Source organism: Larus michahellis, chromosome 3 (assembly GCF_964199755.1).
Source record: "Larus michahellis chromosome 3, bLarMic1.1, whole genome shotgun sequence".
NCBI classification, from domain to species: domain Eukaryota; kingdom Metazoa; phylum Chordata; class Aves; order Charadriiformes; family Laridae; genus Larus; species Larus michahellis.
In genome coordinates, this window is record NC_133898.1 from 110,803,209 (window position 1) to 110,826,766 (window position 23,558).

Consider the following 23,558-nt stretch of genomic DNA (forward strand, 5'->3'; position numbering starts at 1 on the left):
GAACCCACGGTAGTGGGTCAGCCCTGCCCAGCAGCCAAATGCCCACCCAGCCGCTCTCCCGCTTCTCCTCCTCAGCAGGACAGGGGAGAAAATAGGATGAAAAAGCTCGTGGGTCAAGATAAAGACAGGGAGATTGCTTACCAATTACCATCATGGGCAAAACAGACTCCACTTGGGGAAAATTAATTGATTTTATTGTCGATTAAAATAGATTTGGGAGGTGAGAAACAGAGGAAAAAAAAGGAACCAACAGTTTCCCCCTACCCTTTTTCCCAGGCTCAACGTCGCTCCTCTGCCCCCACACCAAGCCGCATCCTGCGAGGGGTCGGACGGAGCCGGCTGGAACCGGCTGGAACCGGCTGTGTCCGGCCCGGGGCAGCCCCGGCCTCTCCTCACAGAGGCCTCCCCTCAGCCCCCGCTGCCAGGGCCTGGGCTCCAGCACCCTGTACGCGTTACAAATAATGTTCATTACTCTCCTAATTTCAGATCAGGGTATTTGTGACCCCCCCCCGTACGCTGCAGTTGTCTGCGTGGCAGCCTGCAGGACATTTACTCGTTAATTTTTTTGCAGCCAAGCATAGTTGGCCTGAGCTTGGAGGTTTTTTCAAGGATTCGGCCAAATGTCTTGCCACTTCTGGGACCAAATCCACTTTCAGGTAGGGGTGAGGAGTTTAAGCAACTTATTATTTTATTACTGATAATAGTAATATTCATTACCTGGTTGTGTGCCAGATTATGAAGTGAAGCACATCTGCTGTTTCAAGTGCTTGCATGTAATTTTATAATTACTTTTTTTTTTTAAAGAGAATAAAATAATTCATTATTTGTTAACTTTATATATGCGCTCATAGAAAATATTTCCAATTAAGCTTTGTTGGTCAATGACTCCAAAATTCAGTGGTTCTATCAGTACAGTGTGGCAAAAAAAAATTATTTACTGTCTTTTATAAACATTTTGCTCACGTTTAAAAGCATTTGATGTAGTTGTGAGGGCTCCATTGAAATGTAGTTTAGCATAAATAGCGCAGAGTCATTAGTTGGTGTGGCTGGGCTAGGAGGAGAACATCAGTTCATTTCAAGACCTAATGTGGGTATTAATGAAGTTTGGGAAGACAAATTCATTAACTGGAAACTGAAAAGAGACTGCAGTATAATTTAAATATATACAAGGATATACCAACGGTTTCTTCGATTTTCATCATAGGTGTAATAAATAGAATCATGTTTGTTAACCAAATCAGGCTTTCTTAAAGGCTGGTGAAAACTTACACTGTTTCGACTCTTCACATACTTAAATCGCAGGCATCCAGCGTGTTATCTGGTGCACTTTGATACCTCAAGGCCTAAATCACAGGCATCTGGTGTGTTTTAACACTTCAAAGGGAAGAGCTAAGTTGTGAGATAAGCTGAAAAGAGTCTCCCCAAGGACACTGATAAAGATGAGGAGCCTTCAGCCTCATGACCATCAGGAGGCGGGACAAGACCAACCCCCTAGCAACACGTCACTCAGACACGGAATATACCAGGATTGACACATATACGGGAACCAGAAGAGTATATAATCAGCTACTTTCGGGAAGTGGGTGTGCGCCGTTGGCGGAGCAAAGACTCCCCGGCCGCCCAGCGCTGTTTTGCTTGTTGCTGCTTGCTTAATAAACTAATTTGATTAATTGGACTGGTTCCTGTCAATTATTGGGCCTCAATCTATAACAATAGGCATTTTTCATCTCTAGATTAGTTTATATATAGATACAGATACATGGAAATACATATAAATTTTTGTACATATGTCTGAACTATGTTTTCACATATGGTCCAACGTGAATATTATCAAGGTCTGTTTCAGCTTTTGAAGAAAACAGGTATAACCTGTAGATGTGTATGTGTATATATATATATGTAGCTCAGCTATATATGGCAGAACAATAGAGAGATGTGCTATTTTTTCAGCTCCCATTCAGCTAATCACGGAGGTATTCCAAAACAGAACTATATTCAGGAATATTCATTTTGAATCTTGCTGGTGCATCCAAATATTATGTGGTGATAGATCTATATAAATGCCCTAATATTAAAACATCACTTTTGAGGAAAGATTTATGTGAGTTGGCATAGGTTTCATGAGTTTCTGAGCATTTTTTGGAAAGCAGCTGGTCTACATCCACCAAACAAACGTTTTATATTAATGTTCTAATTCTATTCTAGTTTAATTTAGTTGAATTAAATTTAAACTATTTGAGCTTTACCTCACTTAAAGATAATCTAGAATTTATGAATAAAGATAATGTAGAAATCCAGAGTCTTCAAATCAGGCACTAAATTAAAACAAAGCATCCAGTTCCTGCAGAATTTCAGAAGTATTTAGGAATAATGTGATAGCTGAATCTTTTTTAAGTTTTGCATATGTATATATCTTTGTAAGTTTATTTTAATATATATATAATTGGCCTTTATATATCAAATAGATGGTTATATATAGCATGTATGTATATTTTATATGTATAATAGTCTGCAGATAAAGGGAAGAACTATCTTTGTAACAGTAGGGTAGTAGTAGCAGAGGTACCAATCATCTTCAGTCCTTAGTCAGTAATAAATAATGTCTAATATATTGCAGAAAATAAGGGGCAGAGGATTTCAGGAGACGTAGTTGTTCTTATACATTAGAACTCAAGACACACTGGTTTACTTTGCAGCACTGGCACACTCTTGTATCACCTTAAAGAAGCATTCTGATTTTACTGTGCTTCTGTTCCTGGTTATTCCTATTGCGATCATCTTGAGAGAGTTTAGTCAGAAATCAATGATCATAATGGTTTCTTCCACAACGCTTTTTTGGGGTTTTTTTCCACAATGAAACCTCAAGTTTTCTGGTAGTCAGTTGTCCACAAAATCTTTGACTTGAGCGGAACACCTGGTATCAGAGTACTGGAGGTGAGTAGGTAGCACTAGCTGTTGTATTTTTGGTAGTAAATCATTTCAATGTGGATTAAGCCTGTGAAACAAAAGTAAAAATGCTTGAGTGAAGAACAAGAAGAGCAGAGAAATGGGGCCCTGGGGGAGGGACAGTTCTGTCCATTAGGAAGGAAGAACATGAAAGGAAATGCAGGTCCTTTCTGGGAAACTTGCTTAGGCTGCAGGCACTTTTATTTTTTTCTTTTCTTTTTTGTCCTCCCTTTTTTTTTCCTGTAAATCTCTGTCTCTTATGCATTACCTACCCATTTGCTTCTAGACCCTCATTCCTCAAACTCTCTAATCTGATTAGACTCCCTGTTATGTGCTTTCTCTGACCTCATTGAGCTCTTGCTCGTCCCCTGCAGAGCTGGATTTCCTAACTTAATGGGTGCAAAACATTATTGTTCCCTCTCAGGACTCTCTGTGGTCAGTAGTGCAGGTTGTTAGCAATGGAAGTCATTGTTTGACAGACTGGAACATGGGTGGGGAGGATGGAGGCAGATGCTGTAAATCTGTATTAAATATATGGATTTTACAGGTACAGCAAACACTAAGCTTTCAGCAACAGTACTTACGTACAATATGGGTGATTCATGTGTCTGCTCACTTAATCAACCAAATCAGAACATGTCCCTGTCCAGACTGTTTTCTTCAGTGTTAGTGTTGGGGGTTTTGTGGTCAATTCTCTTGCTTATTCTTTTCCAGAATATTTTTATAGCCTAAAATTCTTAGCCTGTGTGACTGCTTACTTGATTTCTTCTCCTGTTTTGGGTTTTCGTATCCCTCAGGCATAAGCTTGATGTTTTCACATGGGTGTAAGCTGATGTAAGCATTGTTTCAGATGCACTAGAGAAAGCGTTATAATGTTTGAGGTAATCCTGCATCTCATGATGTTGGCCAATGTAGCATTGTGCTAAAATAGTGATCTAAAGAAACACAAGTGCCAGCTTCTCCAAGTACAACATTAGACCAGTAACTACATCTATAGGAGTTAGTTTGCTGCAGATAGTTACTTTTCTGCTTGATACACGCGTGCTCTGGTTGTGCTCAGATTAGAGGCCACAGGTGTTAGCATCCATTTCTGACAAACAGGATCAGGGCTGCAGACCTGCAGGCCATGTACAAACCAAACACAATACTTGCTTCCTGAGTGTCACGGATAAGAAACTGTGGAATACCTCTCCACTGTAATAGGAAATTAGTTCCGTCAAATACATTGTCTGAAATTCTGCATTTAAAAAAGCTCCTTAAGTGGTAGAGTGCTAGGCCTTTAATTAAATTCTGATGCTTTCATACATGTGTCTATACACATATATGTGTGTATATGTGTTCCCTTCTGATTAGCAAATACTTACAGATAACAAAGACAGTCACAAAAATCAAGACTATATTGGGAAGAGAGAAATGTACTTAATGCATCACCTAACTGAATCAAACCAAATAGTTAAGATCTTAACCTTAAGATTACTTAAGATATGTATGATGTATTAATATATATATGTCTGTTTATGTGTATACACACACAATTAATGTACTATATCTACATAAACACATATTTCCCTACTACCCTATGCCGGATTTATAAAATCAGTTTGTTTGTAGAAGTTCTGTTCAGCTTCAACTTGCCCACCAAATTATTTATTCAGGTTGTTCCATTGGTCTTGCCTACTTTTATCTATTGTTAATGTGGCTTGACCCACAAGATATTCTTCATTCCCAGTCAGAAATGTTCATACTGAGTTTATTATAGATCAACAGAGATGTTGATTTCATTGTAAGTAATGTTCTTTCATGACTGGTGATTCTTTGGTTTAAAGTAGCTGTTATTTGTCACACTGACAGGTACACCTACTGCGAAATGCTGGCGATGAAGTTACCATCACTGTTCAGTACCTCAGGGAAGCTCCATCATTTTTAAAGCTCCCATTAGGTAAGAGGAAATTAACGGATAGGAGTAATTTGTTTTCCTCTTTGCAGTATTCTCACAATAAGATGACAGTGACAGAAACAGGAATTCAATCCTTGAGCTTTTTACAGGAAGAAATAGAAAGTTGTGTGTGTACTTTATTGCTTAACACATAAGAATCTAATGCATACCGCATGTCTGCTTCTGTATAGTTTATTCAAGTTTTGCCTGAATACAATAAAATAATGTTTACAGACATTTGAATCAGACATTCACGCTGAAAGGTATTTTCGGGACACTTACCAAACAAATGGATAACATTAATTGTGCATATTTCATAAATTACTTCGGTGTTTTGATCATTTTTTTCAGAGAGCAGAATTACGATGTGACAACTGAGTACTCTTAAGAATGGTGAATTGTTTATGAACAATGCAGATGAGGGAGATTTTTGGTTCTTATGGTTAGCAAATATAAATATTCAAGATACTCACTTGAAATCAATGTTGCAAGTAGAAAAGTGTGCATAATATACCAGCTAACTTAATCAGACCAGATAATTTTGCACCAGTTTATCTTACATATGATCCTCTTTCAAATTAAGCAAAACAGATTTAAAGTGTGTCTTGTTTTGGGGATTTGTGTAAGTTGGGCTCAACTATGTACTTGGTTTTTCTTGATTTCAACAGAATCATAGGTCTCATACGTCTAATTCTTGTCATTAGAAGAGTGTCTGCCATTTCATCTAGATTCCTATACCTATTAAAAGCAAACTTGAAGAGCCTCTACTAAGCTAAACTGTACACATCATGCTAAAACCATTGTTTCTGTTCTTACTGCGTATCATTTCCATTTGAAAATGGAATCTCAATTAGAAGAAATCTTATATTTGGAGATCGGTCTGGTCAGTGTTCCTTATAATGAAACTTCAGGATTTGTCTTCCTACTTTTCTATCATAGGTCATCAGACAACTATAGACTAATAAAGCCTTGGATAACTGTGGCTAAGCTTAGACATGATTTTGGCAAGCTAGCAGGGTCTTCCCAGTAGTTTCTGTGGTGTTGGACATATTCACTTGTGGTTATGACAGTCCTATAAGCAATTTTATCTCATCTTGTTGATTGACATCACATACACGCTTGGACTCTGTCACTTGTGGTTGGTTAACCTTGGCTAAGAGCCAAGCTGCCACTCAGACGCTCTCTCACTCCTCCTCCTCAAACACAACATGGGAAGAAAATAGAATGAAAAAACTCTTGGGTCAAAGTAGAGACAGAGAGATCACTTATTAATTACCATCATGGGCAAAATAGACTCAACTTGGGGAAATGTAATTAAACGTATTGTCTATTAAAATAGATTCAGGCAGTGAGAAACAAAGGTAAATAAACTGAAACAAAACCTTCCCCTCGCCCCTTTTCCCAGTCTCAGCTTCGTTCCTGACTCTTCTACCTCCCCTGCAAGTGGTGCAGGGTGATGGGAAATGAGGGGTTGGAGTCAAGTGCCGAGGGTTCCTCTCTGCCACTCCTTCCTCCTCATACTTCTACCCTGCTCCAGCATGGATCCTTCCCACTGGGTGTAGTTCTTTACAAACTGCTCTAGCTTGGGTTGTCTCCATGGCTTGAAGTCCTTCAGGAAAAATCTGCTCCAGCATGTGCCCCCACAGGCTGCTGCTTCCTTCAGGGCATAGCCACCTGCTCCAGTATGGGTCCCCCATGGGCTGCAGTGTGGGTATCTGCTCTGATGTGGTCCTCCATGGGCTGCAGGGAAATACCTGCTTCACCATGGTCTCTCCATGGCCTGCAGGGGAATCTCTGCTCCAAGGCGTAGACCACCTTCTCCCTCTTCTTCTTCACTGACCTTGAGGTTCGTATGATTTTTTTCTCACACTTTTTTCTTCGCTCCTCTCTCTGCTGTTTTGCCCTTTCCTATGTTGTTTCTTAGGGGTGCTACCAGCTTGGCTGCTGGGCTCAGCTGTGCCCTGCAGTGAGTCTGCTGGAGCCAGCTGGAGCCAGTTGTGTCTGGCCCAGGACAACCCCTGACCCTCTCCCAATTCTACTATGCAATAAAGTACTTCCCAACTCAGAATGCAGGCAAGATTTAAGTGTATACATGCATAAATCTGAAGCATCTTGGCCTTTCTTAGCATCCCAGAAGACTCAGGCACATGGTCCCCTACCATCAAGCAGTCAATCAGACCAGCTTCTATGCTGGCAGTTTTAGTACTGTGGTGTGTTCACTTCAAATGCAACCATATTGTCTCTTCCTATTAACTAGTATTATTAATATTTCTTATAAGTACATCATCAGAAGTAGCATCTGTCTGCCCTGCTTCTTTCTCATACCCCTTCCTTCTGTACACCGTCTCATGCCGTGGCTAGCAAAAGCGCAGAGAAATATCTTCCTACGGTTCTCACCATGTTTTTGTGGTTGCTTCAATCCTTCATGGATTGTGAACAACAAATACAGGATTTGGCATGGATTTAGACATGGATACTGATTAACTGGCACTTAAGGATGAGATAAGGACTGCTTGTTTCTCTGTTTGGAGGAGGCCCTAACCCAGGGTGGTATGCCAGTATTGATCATTGTCTCTTTCACAGGGACTTTTGGCCCTTACTAGGCTATTATGAGACTGTCCATAATAGTAAATTAAATTACGCTAGGAAATATTCTCTGCCACAGGAATCTGATCAGCAATTTTATAAAATATTGCAGAATGCTTGGCCTAATTTTGCATAGGGCAAATACTTCTTTCTCAAAAAACTATCGTGCCTGGATCAGAAGTTAGCACGGGCCAGTAGGGTCTTTAACTGTCTGCTTCATTGGGTTGTCTGGCTCCATGGCTAGGTTGATTCCTCATCCCATGGCCTGTGGTTTGCTCTAAGGTCACTGTCAGCTAGAGAGAGAGTAGATTTGTGTTTCTGAAAACCAAAGGAAGGAATTTTGGGTTTTGGTGATGGATCAGGAAGTTATTAGTGGCTATGAGGGTTATTTGTTATTCTGTTACAGAATACTTACGGCATCAGCTCTTGGGTATTGTCACTAAGGATTCTCTGGAGCTAATTCCATTAACCATTCCAGAGTGGAGCAGGGCTTGTAGGACCCTTTTAGATAAGATTCACTACTGCTGGGAAGACTCTTCAGGGCATTTTATGGTAAAACAGGCTCTCTTCAGAATTTTTCTTTTTGATAGTTATACCAAATTATCAGAATATTCTGAAGTTGCAAAGTTTGCAGTGTAATCAACAATTACCAGGAATGTTTTGTTTGATTTAAATTTTGTGGTTGTTCCGGAATGGGCTTTTTTTGCTGTGACTGTTGATGGGACTCTGAGTTGAGCAGAACTTCAGTAGAGACCTTTCTAGGTCTAGAAAGCTTAAGGCTTTTAAAGTTAAAAATAAAATCTAGGCTTTATCAAAATGAGTAGTAGAATACCTAACTTTTAAATTGAAAAAGCTCAAGTGATTCTGTCAAAAAGAATGTAAAAGGATTTATAAACAACTCCTACCTGTACCACTGCAAATGAGTTCTGGCTTTAGGTTTAGTGTCAGCTAGCTTGGTGATTTCCTGAGTTGCTGCTAGCTCTGCAAAATCCCCTGTGATCCTTACAGAGTTTCTTTTCCTCACCTCGGAGTTCTGCCTGCCTTTTTCCTGCTACCCCTAGGTGTGTCTCAGTCTCTTTTGTGAAGTGCAGACTCCTATATCCTTGCTGTCTCTGTCTCTCTCTCACCCCTTCTCACCTTACAGGGTAAGGTGTTTTTTACTCTGACCATACTCAGCTATTACTCAGGTAAAGATGAGGCAAAGATTGTTTCCTTGCCCACACAATCTTTGGCGACGCAGGATCTGAAAAGAACAATAATGCCACAATTAAGAATAAGCAAATTAAACAGATGATGCCTGTCATAGTGTAGGTTTGCATTTCTCATAGACTGGCTCTCTAACTATGATTTGGGTGAGATAAGAGGAGAGCTAGGCAATAATGATTGATAAAAGTCTCACAACATACCACATACTTTTTTTCTGGCATTGGTACCCATCAGGATGCTGTACTGTAGTCATGGAGGGGGGAGTTACCTGTAGCAGATGTTTTATTTTACATAAGCACTTCGGTTTGGTAGTCTTTCTCTAACTAGTGTTCTGGAGTTTGGACTGGTACCTAACACTTGATTTGGGGTCTCATCTATATGTGCAAGGGCTGCAGTAGCAGATAGTACAAGATTTACTTTGTGTTAGTGTATTTTGTGTCATGTATATCATGCATGTGTACATACCATGTTTGGTTCTAAGAACAGGGAGGAAAGACTGCCTGATTGCTCTGGGGCTGCCATGTGGAGAGGCAAACATAGCTCCTTAGAGAGATGAGAGCGCTGCACCTTCCATGCAGTTGAGCATATACAGAGGGAGCTTCTAAAATGCTGAATGAGACCATGAAGGAGTAGTCAGTGAGTGAGTGAGGCAGAATAAGCAAGGAGCGGACTAAAAAACTTATGAACTTGCTGGCAATCAAGTGGTGGAGGTAGCATAGCTTGAGAGAGGCTGTGTAGTTTGTTTGACTCAGAAAACCAAAGGAAGCTGCTGAACTGAAAAGCAGGTCTGCAGGGACACTGTGGGAGGAGGGAAGTTTGTTCCTTAAGCCTTTTATTATTAGCTTTCCCATACAATGGATGTCAGTTTTCTCTACTTAAAAAAAAAAGAAATTATTCTAATGTACTATTTTGTATTATGGTAAAACCTGGATTTAGAGATTTGAAAAGTGCACGTCTCTTGATACGCTTAAATTGCTGAAGAGGCAGGATAATTCCACTTTAAGAATCTGATTAACTCATGGACCTGCCATAGTTGTCTACTGTCAGAGGCAGTGGGATTCCCCAACAGGCAAACTCTTCAGTGGAGAATGTAATGTCAACTTTTTATTTCATTATTTTTATTTTAAAAAATTAGCAATTATCTTCTGTTCCAGCAAATCACTGTGATCATCTATGGGTCTGAAAATAGATTTTTGTAGTCTACTGTACATATATAATAGCTACAAAATCTTGTAGCTGGATACTAAAGTTGGCACTTGAGTTAGAGCCGTACAAGCAAAGCGTAACGGTTCCTTCTGCTGACATCATCTAACGCTGTACAGAAAGGACTTCAAATGAAAACATGATGAAACTTCAGAATTCAGTGTATAATTCTGAGACCACATCACTGAACTGACAGAGATTTGTTATGGAGAAAATGAGCTTTTGTTAAATTAAGTTCCATTTTGCTAATCTTTCAGATATGTGGAATACATACATGCAAAAATATATGACAAAGAATGACTCTTTGACTTTTGTGATGTTAGACTTGACAGACCTATTAATGTGAAATGATTTACAGGCAATTTGAGGTGACTTCTTCAGATAGAAAAATGGATTTTCAGTGATGATGAATGTAATGCTGTGAAATTGATTTTATGTGCTTTATTGATAAGACCAAGTGCTATCTGACAGTAATTGTATATTATTGGTGTTATGTGTTAACACTTCACATTTAAGCAAAAGTTACATAATGATGTGACTTTGTGTGGTTTCCATTATTGTATGTTATAAAAGTATTCAGCTTTCCTGAAGTCACTTTAACTACTAAAGTTGGATCATGATGCATAATTGCTAAAGGAAGAGCTATCTTGAAGAATATAGCTGTGTAATCTTAACATACTAACATAGTATCAACATTTAAAGATGACTGTTTGATTTTAATTTCTCAGTTTGAGAAGGTACATCATTCTTGAAAGTAATTGGCATTTTGAGAAAAAGATATATCCATTCATAAAGTGTATGTATGTGTACAGTTAGTATTTGCCACAGAATTTCTTACTAGCTTTGTTTATAAATATAGTCCATGGTTATACTCTAAGGTGAGACTCAATACTCACTCAATAGGAAATTTATTTGTTAAATTAATGGGATTTGTGCAACTTAATTTCTTATTTGAATATCTCATTCTCAGTGTAGAAAGGCTTAATCTTGCCAACAGTTAAGCATACAAATAATTCCCATGAGCACAGCCTCTATAAAGTGACATACAGCTACTTTTTTTCTTTCCAGACATAAAGTATAGCATATGGTCAGACACATTTTGTTAGCTGTCATTACAAAGTACAAGTAGTACTGGTTTGGTGATTTATATTAAAAATTCTTCCCATGATTTACGACTGGAATAGATATTGCCTCATATATACCTATATTTTTAACATAAGCGATTTTTTTTTTCATTATCTGATTTTCAGGTTCCCCTGGACCATCCAGTGATCACAGCAGTGGAGCTTCATCACCTCTCTTTGACAGTGGCTTACATTTAAATGGAAACTCAACTAACACTGTAAGCAAATGAATAATAAAAACATGGTGTAAGCTATGTAAGTTCTCTTCCCATTCTGAGCTTCAAAATGCTAGTGTAGGACTGTGAAACTACCCTTATTTTGTGGGGTTTGCTTGCTTGCTTGGTTGATTTTTAAGGGCATACACTGTAAAATTCTGTACTTACAAAGTAGCCAACATGGGGCCCTGGGCTGCTAGATTCTTGCTCTGAGGCAACTGAGAAGCTTGTAGGAGTGAGCACAGCAAGATTTAATCATCACTGAGGCATGAATTCTTGTGATTTTTTGTCATACTTAGTTGAATTTTAGTATTGCACTATTGAATTTAGTCCAGCTAGAGATTCTGAAATATACGTGGAATTCAGAAAATACAGTAAAGTTGAATTATTGGAGCAAACTTTCATGATAGGAAAGAAAGGGAGAAAAGAAAAAGAAATAAAATGGGGAAGCAGATTTAGGGGGGAAAAAAGGTCTGTTTCTTTAATCCAGAGGATATTCAGTTCTTTTTTGTTCAGTGAACATCTATGATTGAATTAGTTGTGGCATTGTGGGGAAAAAAAATAATAAAATTAATGTCTTCAGGAAAAATACTAGTCACCAAAGCCAAAGAAGATAGGATGTCTTAGTAGGGGACAATGCTGCTCTTTTAAAAATGAAGACTGAAGATGTAAATACTAGCTGTGCTAGGACATGGACCTTCATGCTCAAAACTTGTTTAGCTCCTAACAAATTGCAGCTGTAGTCTTTCAGCTGGATATTAAATTTTGCAGGAGTGCCCAGTGAATGGAGTGAAGACTTCTCTCCTCTGCTTTTCCTTTTTTTTCCTACTCAGCCAAAGATGTCAGTGTCTGCTGCTTACTGTACTTCTCCCAAGCTTTCCAGTTTTCTGAGCACTCTCTCTAAACTAATCCTTAAGGCTTTTTTTTTTCATCTGATGAATATATAAATATATACATACGATAAATAAATAAATTGAAATATGCTTTTCTGAGCTGATGCCTGTACCTTAGTGCTTGGGGTCCAAACTGAGCATAGATACAGAAGGTTTCATGTTTATTTGTTTTTAATTATCTGATAATTATTACCTTTAATTACCTTGTATTGTTGTCTTACTAAAGAACCCCAGCCTGTCCTCAGGGTCTAGCATTCTGCAATGCCTGTTCATCAGGTGCTCTGCAAACAATCAAAGCCCTTTCTGCAAAGAGCTCACATTATAAGAAGAGGGCTGTGGTCAGATAATTGCCTGTGATTGCATTAGCATGTTTTAGTAAATTAGTGCCTATTAAGTGCTAGAATGAGTGTGCCATAACTTTCAATAATCATTCGGAGTCTACTGTGGGAATTGCACACTTCGAATTCTACACATTATAAAAACATAAATAAGTGGCTGGAGTTTTGTAGTCTTGTAACAGAGTAATTTAGAGTTAGTTTCCAAGGCAGCACACGAAAGACTGTGCATAAGGTTGAAATATAAGTGGAAAAATAGAAGGTAAGAAAAGGGGAATACTAAGGTACTAGCTTGTTTTTATACAGCACTTAATTTTTCTGAAGTTTGACATAAAGTCACATGAGGAGCTATGTATGCACCAGACACTATGACCTAGAAGTAAAATAAAGCAAAACAATCTACCTTCTGTCTAGCCTAGTAAAAAAGTCATGATCTCTCTTTATAGGAAAGAGAAACAAAATGAAAAATTGCCAGTTTCTTATTGTGAAATTGAAAAGCAAGGTTCTGAGTATTCTGAACAGGAAAGAATGGGTTTTGAGGTGGTGCTTTCTGCTGGAGGTGTGGGGTCAGACTTTTATCAAACTAAGCTGTGAGTGAAACTGAGCTGTGATCAGATCTTCAGAAGTTGTTATGAATGTGTTTCGACTACGAGCTAGTGAGTGCTTCTACTTTGTTTAATTAGATATTTTCATTTTTATAGTTAAGGAAGAGCAGAACTGACATCTCCTATAATGGTATTACCCATTAAGGCTAAGGATGTTTAAATCCCTTTTTAATGTCACCTTGGCTGTGGAGATGTGACTCACTTTGTATGTTGCATCTTGTAAGTTTGCGTTGTACTTGTATGTACCTTTCTAACCACAGTCAGATCTGTGTCATGTTAGACAATGCACGTACATTTATGAGTGTAAATTCTACTCCAAAAAGCACGCCATCTAAAGGAAAGGACAGGAGTGAGAGGTAAGGAATGACTGTTTTGCCAGTTTTACCAAGCTGTCATTAGCATGTCTGTTCTGAAAAACAATAATATAGAGACACTTGAGCTAATGTGTGTTCAGGCTGTAAAATTCACATGAACAATAGAATATGTTGTGGTGATACTAGCTTGTGTCATATAGGCAGTAGTTTAGCCAAGTTAACATCAAGCTGCTTCTGCCTGGTATGATTATACCGTTTTTAGCTCAGGTGCTAGCTTACCTCTATTAGATATTATCTTTATCACCTCTGCTGTGAAGCATCTGGTATATGTGACGTGATATCATCTTCAGGTTTTATATACATCCTCCCTATAACATCAGAGCAGTTTGCAGTATAGCACTTCAACAGGGTTCTCTGGAACACAGAGAAATGAGCTGAAGTGCCCTCTTCACACCTAATTATTTTGTGCTTGAGCACTGTGACAAGTACCATAGAGACTGGTAGTGGCAGATACATTCATCTGTATCTTATAAGTTATCTTATTAAACACAATGTGAAGTTTCAGAGGGGAGCATAAAACATTCAGAGGAGGTGGTCTCTAGGCTAGTGATTACAGGTTGTTTACCTGAAGGATTCTAACTACAAAACAACGAAGAAAATTTTGTAGAGATATTCTCCTAGATGTCCAGATATCCTCGATGTCCAGGCCAGCTCTCTGGAGAAAGTGAGGGTGAAAAAAAAAAAAGTGAACGGAAATAAAAGAAATTCCCATTTAAGACACCATTGAATAATATGATAGTTACTTTGCAAAGGGAGAATGAAGTAGGTTTCCATTTGTTTGAAAATCCAGCTTCGCTGAAGTGTCTAGAAGTTCTAATATGTGAAGTGAGACCAGAGTAAATCGTGATTTTCTGTGTGTTCATGTAATATTTAAGAACTCTAATGTGATTTTGATAGTGTAAGACTAGTTTAGTTGGTTAAAAAAGGCATTGCATACTTCATCATCAAGTACAGTTTTAAAAAAGAAAAAATAGAGATGCTCAGCTCTTGGTGGATCAGTGGAATGCTGAACCTTTAATGTCTATGGTAGTCCTAGTTCCAGAGTGAGAGAATGATACGGTTCAATACCAAATGTGTAAAGGCAAAAAGGGAAGAGGATCTAAGAAAGGGGGGTGAACACCCTCTTGCTGAGAGTAAAAGCTATTCTGATAGATACGTTAGTGGAGTGTGTGACCAGACCACAGAACTGAGATTGAATTAATGCCCTACATCTGAAAGCTTCAATAGTTTTATTTTTTGAATGTTCCTGTAGTGTCTTCCAAGTCAGTATAAACACAGTATTGATTGTTCTTAAGTTTTATTTTATTCTTCATTTTTGTCATTCTGTAGCTCACTTCAAAAAAGAAAAGTTTCAGGATTTCGGATCAATACCTTTACTATTAGAACGGTTTAGCATGTGATGGCAATAGACTCTGCCAGCTCTTGATATGAACTCCGAATATGAAAGCAATGTAACTTTAAATTGACTTCTAATTCACAATGTATCATTTGGTAATGTATGTGCATAAAAAGTAATTAATGTAATAAAAAAATAGCTTGCTTAGAGGTACAGCACTGGAAGCATGAAAGTAATCATCATCATGTCTTCCATTTATTTGTTGAAGACAAAATTAAAATTTTGTCTTCAAAACACAGCTGTCTACACTTAAATATTTTCAACTGCTGCTGCACTTAGGACCTTTTTGAAATAAGATAAACACACTGCAAATAAGTATGCTTCTTTTTATCAATTAATAAAATATGAAGTGACTCTCCCCTTTCCACCTACAGGGGAAAATAATCCAAGTTTTCTGTTTCTGATTACACCTTTCAGAAATCATAGCAGTAGAAGATGGAAAAAGCCTATTAAATAACACCTTCCTACTCCGCTAGTACAGAATTGTTAAGGAAATGGTGTTGATATTGAGTATTGAAATTGTTTAATTTAGATTTAACTGTTCAAGAGTGATGTGTTTTTCTAATTGTGATGAGAGTTGATTGGGACTTTCACTATGACACTAATGAAGTGAATAAAAGTTATCTTTAAAAGTCTTATCTTTTAGTTGGATTGATTCCCACTGTCACTGTTAATCCTTTCAGCAGACATTTCTTCTAGTATTTAACATCTGATTGATCAGGTTGGTCATTTCTTCTGCACAGCAATTAAACACTTGTTTAATTTCCTAGTAACGTTTAAGTCAAATATGGGTTTAGGATTTCCTTTTTTTATCTTAGAGCATTAACAAAAGCTAGTGAAAGGAAATACAGCATTGAAAATTCAAAGTCTTACTAGCTACTAAATAGATGAACACTGAGCAATATTTGCTGCTTTACAACAACCAATACTAGTTTAGAAACTTAAAGCACTGAAAATTAATCTCATATTCACACACTGTCAAAGAAGGCAGCTTCGATTTTTTTAAGTGAGAGCTGGCCTAAATCCAAGTCTGTTGCCACTGGAAAAGAAGTCAAAGACCAAGAAAGGTCAGGTAAAAGAATCTGGCTTTGTTATTTATCTTTCAGAAGAAAGTGCAGCAGGATCACGATAGAACTAATATGCCAAGTAGAAAACAGTAGCTTGCATTTGTTAGGTGTCTGGTTTCATTTTTTAATTATACGTATTTTTCCCCATACACAGCCCTTTCATGTGAATGCATTGTTTCTTATAGCAAATATAAAATGGCTTTGGATATAAAGCCCAATTTAGTATTTTTTTTATAATTTCTGATAGAAATTGGGTAATTTTCTTTATCCTTATGCATTTCCTTTTTTTTGATTGCACTTGTGATTAAAGTATTTTGAGTCCCTTTGCTTACTTGGTGGATCATGGGGAGCAATTAATCTGACTTGTCACCAGGCATCTGCTTTAGGCAGAGTGCATTGCTCTGTAGGTTGCACCGAGTGAATTGAGTACCTTTCATTTGCAAAGATAGATAAAGCAGTTTTGGGGAGTGGTGTTATTTATTAATGAATGATGCTCTTCTGTTTGATATTCCAGAGTGCAGAACGAGAGCTGTGGAGGAATTAAATTTACATTCGATTCATGGACAGAATCATCTGTCTTTTTACTTTTATTATCTGTTCTCCTGCCTATGACTAAAAAGGTGCAAAATGGACCGCTTCATGTCAGGGCTAGATTATAAAGAGAATTTGAAACTTTGTTGTATGACTAACTGAAATTATGACCATTTCTCACCTGTTGCCAACATGGTGAAACAAAGAGCAGCCAGCAGCCATCTCTCATGTGTGTTAGCAGGGAGTACCAGAAGTCCTTGGTTAGAGGGAAATATATGTGGTGGCATTCACGAGATTGAAGACTAGATGAGGAAGCTGAAGTGTTAGAAGACACGAAAGCAAGCTTTTACTTTTTTTTACCTTTTTTTTTTTTTTTTTTAAACTAGAAAGATCCATCTGCTGTTGTCTCAGGTTAGTGTTTGACTACTGTTCTGAATACCAGGCCTTGGTGTAATGATCAGCATGGAAACAGAGAGGCATATAGTGCTGACCTGGTTTTAGATTTGATGTTAGCATAGGTGAACTCCAGCAGTTCAGGTACATGCTATAAATGGCTTACAGTGAAAAATGATAGTGAAATTGAGTCAATGAGTCTCCCTCAAAGTGGCACCCAGTGTCATTCCACAAGTTCCTGCAACAGATTAACACTATCTGAACTCCTAGTTAGTGATACAAGCAAGAGTCAGGACTTGGTTTTATCCTGGGGGATGTGCAGACTGTGTGGACTCCAAAGAATTTCCCTAACCTTGAACTAATTTTTCTAAGTGGGGACAGCACGCCCCATTTGGGAATATGAAAGGCTGCCAAAAACTGTCTGTAACAGCTGAAGTTTGGGTACACTTGCATTTATAGTGTAACACCATAATAATCTCAACATTATATTTTGTTCTGTTCTTTTCCTTATATATGGGGTTTGATTCCTAACTGCTGTTATTGTTTCAGAAGAGTCATAATTACTTCCTGCTTTTTGTGCTGAGATTTAATACAAACTACTCTGGCCCTTGTCCCCTACCCCCAAAGGAAAAATATATCTGGAAAGGTGTTCCAGGCAAGGTTACTGAGGTTACTCAGGAACCAATTACACACTAGCCTGAGGGAAACAAATTAAAGAAAAAGGTGCAAGATTCTGTCAAATAGTCCATAAGTATTCTCTAAAAATACCTTGGTCAGGCTTGTACCTTATTGGTTCATTAAAAAAAAATAATGTAATAGCACCTAGCAGCACAGCTGTAATGAAATATTCATTAATATTTCCCTTGTAAATCACTTCTAGATAAACTTATATAATTGAAAGGTTTGTTATTTATTCCTCACTGGTAGAGTAGTAATCCCATTGATTTAAACGCATAGCTACTACAGTGAATAGGGCAGTGTAAGTCCCTAGCATGTACTGCTATACAGACTCTCCATGTAAACACCACGTATAGGTGCTCAGTGTCAGCAAAATCATCCTTTAATTAAAAAGCATTAAGTGTCTTCAAGAGCAGTCATTAAATTTCAAAAGCATGCATGAGATGCAGCATTAGAATTGAAACAGTGTTTCTTTTCAGGGATAGAAAGGGAGGGGTAGTATCCTTGTTTCACATGCTGTTTCACCTTCCATTTAATTATACAACGTCTGTCAATTAAAATAATGTAGAATAGAGCTGTATAATTAAAAGTTGCTGCTTTCGCTGAATTTTAAAGACATCACATTACTTGTCCACATTGTTACTTCATCTGGAAGAGCTTGTTTCTTGTATAGAAGCCTTTATCTATTAAATGATTTGCTGATGCATATTTTACCAGATAATTACTGTCTTCTTAAAGCTGTCACAGCATTGTGCACCTGCATGTAAGAATTCCATTAAAAATAAATAAACACAGACCCTTTCCTGAATTGATGCTGCATCAAAGCAATGCACAGGTATTTTGATATTGTCATTAATTCCCTCTGAGTTCTGAGACAAGTCGAACGCTCTAATTGACTCCTATTTACAGTAGATATCTCAATAATGTGTTTCTTCAGCTGTGCATCACAAGAGTTTCACTCATGTCTCTATTCCTGGCTGAACAGTTGTTAATTGTGTTGTTCAGCAATTAAAGTAAGCTAATGTAAGACTCTCTTACTGCTAAAAGGAGAGGTCTTGTCGTCTTCTCCAGCCAATCTACAGCCTCTGTTTCCTGTCTGTCCTTGGAATAAGTATGAGCAAATGCTCAGCCATACATTGGTCAGATCAGTTCATTGATCCACTGAAAACTAATCCTAGCTATATATATAAATATATAGGTATATACAATATATAGATATATTTTCAGTCACAGACCTGACTGAAAACTATAGAGAGAGCTTATCCAATTCACTGTGAGTTGAATGGTTGCTGGTGCTGTTGAAAGAAATCATATAGCTCTAATTCTCTTCCTCCAGAATAACAGAAAGACAAATCTGCCTACTTTGAAAAGCATGTTATATTGAGGGCTTGCTTTTGAGTATGCTGTAGTATTTTTAGTAATGGAGTTTCGACAAATACACTACAGTTTGCACCAAAAAGATGCAAGAAAGTTAGTATTTAGTAATCTAAAAGTTTTTACTAAAATCCATTAAAATTTACTGGCCAATGTTTTCAGTTATAGCTTAAGGAAATGAAGCTCTGACCAACCGTTTTGTAGCATTTCAGAGTTCAAGGACCATCTGGATGATGCTCATGGTCGTATGATTTCATTTTAGGTAGTCCTGCAAGGAGCAGGCAATTAGACTCGATGATCCTTATGGATCGCTTCCAACTTGAGATATTCTATACTTCTATGATTTCAACCTCGGAGTTGTTTTTACTAGGAAAATATTTCAATATATAAATATCAAAGGTATTAATGTTGCTAGCATTTTCATATACATAATTTACAGAGAAATATTTTATATTCTTCTCATAAATTCTCAGCAATGCTCACCAAAGGAGAAATAGCAAAAATCTTTTTTTGAACCAGTATCAACAAAGACAGTAAACTTGAACTAGCTGTGCCTCTTCCATATATATGTGCTTGGTAGAAATACCAGTTTACCTTTCAATCTTCACCAAAATAACAATTTATTAGATTTATTAATACATATAAATTAATATAAATTTATTGAAACTTAAGTTTACATGTGTATATCCTGCCAGTCTTTCGAAACCCTCAAACATGCAATTTAGCAAGTAACTGCAAAAATTAAGGAGTTTTGACAGAAAATCTAACTCTTGTAGAACATAAATAAGTCTTTTGTGAAATCATTTGCACTGTTTACATTTACAGTCAAAAGCGCAGAAGTTCTCCTGTCCTCTCTATTTCTCAATGCTGGTGTCAACAGCAAGGCATTGTGGTAGCAAAGAAAAACGTAGCTTCTTTCAAGGGAAGAAATAATTGGTGCGAATTAGTTTAGTCTCCTAAGAATAAACTGTACCAATTATTGTTGCCTCTTTGCTTATTAGTGGTATGAGAATGTTTGTAATAGATACATTACTCCTCCAGATATAGTCCTTCATCTGCATGCAGTATGAAGACTCTGCAAACCAGAGAGTATTTGTAATATGAGATGAAAAGTATATTTAAAAGCAAGCTTAAGCATCCTGAGTAACATAACCCTGAGTATTTCTGACTCCAGAAGTGAATTAACCCAGCTTCAACCTGCCTGAATGTTGTGGTTTTGGCCAAATTGGCCAATGGCCGGCAACAGATGCTCTCCTCACACCTCTCGTACAGGGAGAGGAGGAGGAAAGATAAAGAGATTTATGAGTTTAAAAGAAACTAAATTACTTTAATGAAATATTAATAATAGAATAAAAAGGAAATAATAAAACAGATACAGTATATACAAAACCGTATTAAGCTCCCAGGATGATGTCACCGGCGGGCACTGGGGAAGTCCAGGCTGGACTCAGCGACGGGTGGGAACTGGATTCCAGAGCTGGAGTCAGGAACACACAGATCAGGATCAAAGGCAGACGAACAGACAGAATCCTCCTCAGACATTGGGCATTGAAGAAAAAAAGAGACTGACCTTTTGATCCCTCAGCTTTTATACTGAGCATGGGGCAGACGGGATGGAATACCCCTGTTGGTCAATTTTGGGTCACCTGTCCTGCCCGCTCCTCCCCACAGGTGGGACCCCTTTACGTTTTTCCGTTTCTGACCCTCCAATGGGGCAAATAACAGAGTTAGCTGACCTTCGTTGTTATAGCAGTAAGTATAAGCAAGAGCCTCCCTGCATACCATTCCTTGGCACTAATTGTAAACATTGGTCTTAGCACTCTGAGAATGAACCGTTTTCGGCACAATATGCTGTTAATTTCAGAGAGTTAGAAAAGGCCTAGCTAAGAGGTAAAATTACTGAACAGAAAGTTGGTTTTGTTTTACTTCAAACCAGGACACTGAAGCCCACGTTTAACGAAAGATTGATTGTTAACCTAAAATATCTTTGTGACTGCTTTCAAGGTGCGGCCCAAGCAGAAATTGCAAATTAAGTTACTAGGGGGGATTCAGAAACACTTCCTGCTGAGGACGTGACATTTTTCTTGCAGAGATTTAGAGTCCATGACAGTTTTTTAAAAAGTAAGGTAAAATAACTGAGTTTCCCAAGCTCTGCAAATCGTATGTCAAACAAAGATTAAAAATTGACAGTCTCAGCCAGCTGTGATCTTTTGCCTTCCTTCCTGTGTTTTAATGGAAACTTAATTATAGAGACATTTCTGATTAGGTCTCTCAGTGGAGGATTTTCTGGACTCATTCTACTTAGGGGAAGAATTCTTGGTTGCCCCATAATGAATTGTTATATAGTCGTTTAAAAAAGCAACAAAGCACTTGCCTACATTGTCCTTCATAGGTCAATGATTGCTAATGGGATACAGAATCAGAGCCTCCTCCAGGTCAACAGTACACAGCTGTCCCAGGTGGGTAGTGATTATGTGTCATTACAACCTGATTCTTGTTCAGTGTTCTGTCAAAAATGAGATTTTTGTGTTCATTCCATTTTGTAATGGACAGGTGTTACAAACAAATTGGCATTAATTGGCAACATTGTTGGCGGTGTCAGCAGAAAGCCAAAGGTATGAAATGAATGAGAGGATAAAAGCTGTGATTGCAGAGATGATTTCTAAACAGCCAAATTTTTATATGCTTTGGAGGAAACGGGGTGGAGAGTTTTCAACATGAGCAGCAGCAGCTGTTTAGTGGGCAGAAGGCTTGAAGGTCAGCCAGCTCAGTACACTGGGTCAGACCAAAGGACCATCTAGCCAAATAGCTTGTCCCAAGCAGGTGCCCTCAAGAGAATACAAGAACAGAGGAGATATGTAGAATTATTTATAGAGTGTATTTCCTGCACCTCCAATAATTTGTGGGATAAGGGCTTCCTGAGACAGAGTTTATTATATAAATAGAATTTTTCTTTGCTTTTATCCTACTGTATTTTACCTCTAATCGATACCCTTGCTTCTTATATGAAAAGGGTAAGTGAACCACTGTTGCCTAATCCCCTTCTCTGTTGTTTATGTTTTTACATGCCTTTATCATACAATTCCCTCAGCTGCTTCTTTTCCAGTCTAATGAATCTTTGGTTTACGTCATCATTATTTGCATGGAAACTATTCCATACCTTTCAACATCTGCTTTTCCCAGAACAGCAAGATCTTATTTTTGAGTGTTAATTGCCTGTTCATATCTCATTACAGTATGGGGAAAGTTAATATTGTCTTTCCTCCTGTGCATTACTATACATTTATCTACTATACTATTAGCAGTCCTTTTGTCTCTCAGTCATGAGCTGCTTCTGCAGCTGTTTGCAGTTTGGTTTTCTTTTTATCATTCTTTATTGCTTGTTGTGCATAGTAAACTTGGTCAGTCCAGTGTTCACCATCTTGTCCAGATCATTAATCAATATTCTGAATGGCATATGTAACTGTGGGAGTCCACTGATAGTGCCCCTCCACAGTGAAAACTGGTTCTTAACTGCTGTGTTTTGCTTACTGTATTGTAGCTAATTATTAAGTTGTGTTAAGAACCTTTTGTGAGGGACAAAAGGTTTTTGGAAACCCAAGTACCCCTCAGCAATTGGTTCTCTTGTAACTAATTAACAGTTTTGGTCAACTCTAAAAGATTTGTGAGGCGTGACCTCTGTTTGCAAAAGTTGTATGGACTTGCTTCTTCCTCATTTTGTTATTTTTATCCATGTGTTTAGAAGGAGATACATCAAAAGGTCTGTCTCAGATTGAAGTGTTAATAGATTATAGGGCAAACTGAACAAAATGAACTGCTGGACCTATGATAGACCAGTTTGACCCTTTCATATCCTTTTCCTGTTCTTGGTCATTAACGTTCAGATCATGCAGTAGGTTTTCTGCAGGAATAAGTGGTACAGAACTGGGGGAAAATTACTTTGTAGGGTGTTTTTCAAATATCACAGCTTTGAAATTGTCTGGAGAAGACACGTTTTCTTTATGAGTTTACATCATTTGTAACAGCTTGGCATTCTATAATATAGTACGATAACTTTGAGGTTAATAGATTTTGACCAAGTGGTTTTGGCCATTTTTTGCCCTCCAAATCATGAATCTAACGGATAGCTGTGATGTAGATTTTCTAAAATTCTGATCTTTACTTACATTGAGATATTTTTTCTTTACCCTGGTATCCTACTAAAGCATTTGATTCAAGTATAAGGGGCCAAATGGAAATATTAAATTGCAGGAGTGACCCACACATGAATTTTTTGCTCACAAATGCTTTTAAATTGCGTAGAATATTACAGAATATTCTTCTATAAGAGCCCGCTAAAAGAAGTACAGCTAATAGTTCACAAGAAAAAGACAGGGGCCTATGTTTAAGTTCTCTAAATGTTTTCTGTATCTTGAGAGTTGAGAGGATGGAAACAACAGGTAAAGGTACTTCAGGAATTTTTTTATGTTCCTTTATTTTCTGATTCTTGTATTTAAATTCAGTGATCATATTCAAGCATTTATGTTTGACTGTAATAAGCTACCTTGTTCTTTATTCTTAGACATTTCAGTTTCCAGACAGGCACGTTAGACTATGTTGATCATTTTCAGCCAAAGATTGCATGTGGTCCTGTCAATTATTTTAATTTGTACAGGATTCTAAAATATGCATCAGATTCTTCACGATGATATTATTA

At 37.7% G+C, this 23,558-nt stretch overlaps 1 protein-coding gene across 1 annotated transcript in view; it reads left to right on the top strand.

Moving 5' to 3' along the window:
* The window catches only part of SNTG2 (syntrophin gamma 2), a 277,315-nt gene that overhangs the window by 168,892 nt on the left and 84,865 nt on the right, over positions 1–23,558 (top strand). Inside the window, exons 7-8 of the mRNA XM_074581725.1 lie at positions 4,798–4,885; positions 11,128–11,219. Of these exons, the coding sequence (XP_074437826.1) occupies positions 4,798–4,885; positions 11,128–11,219 (180 nt within the window). The remainder of the gene's footprint in view (positions 1–4,797; positions 4,886–11,127; positions 11,220–23,558) is intronic.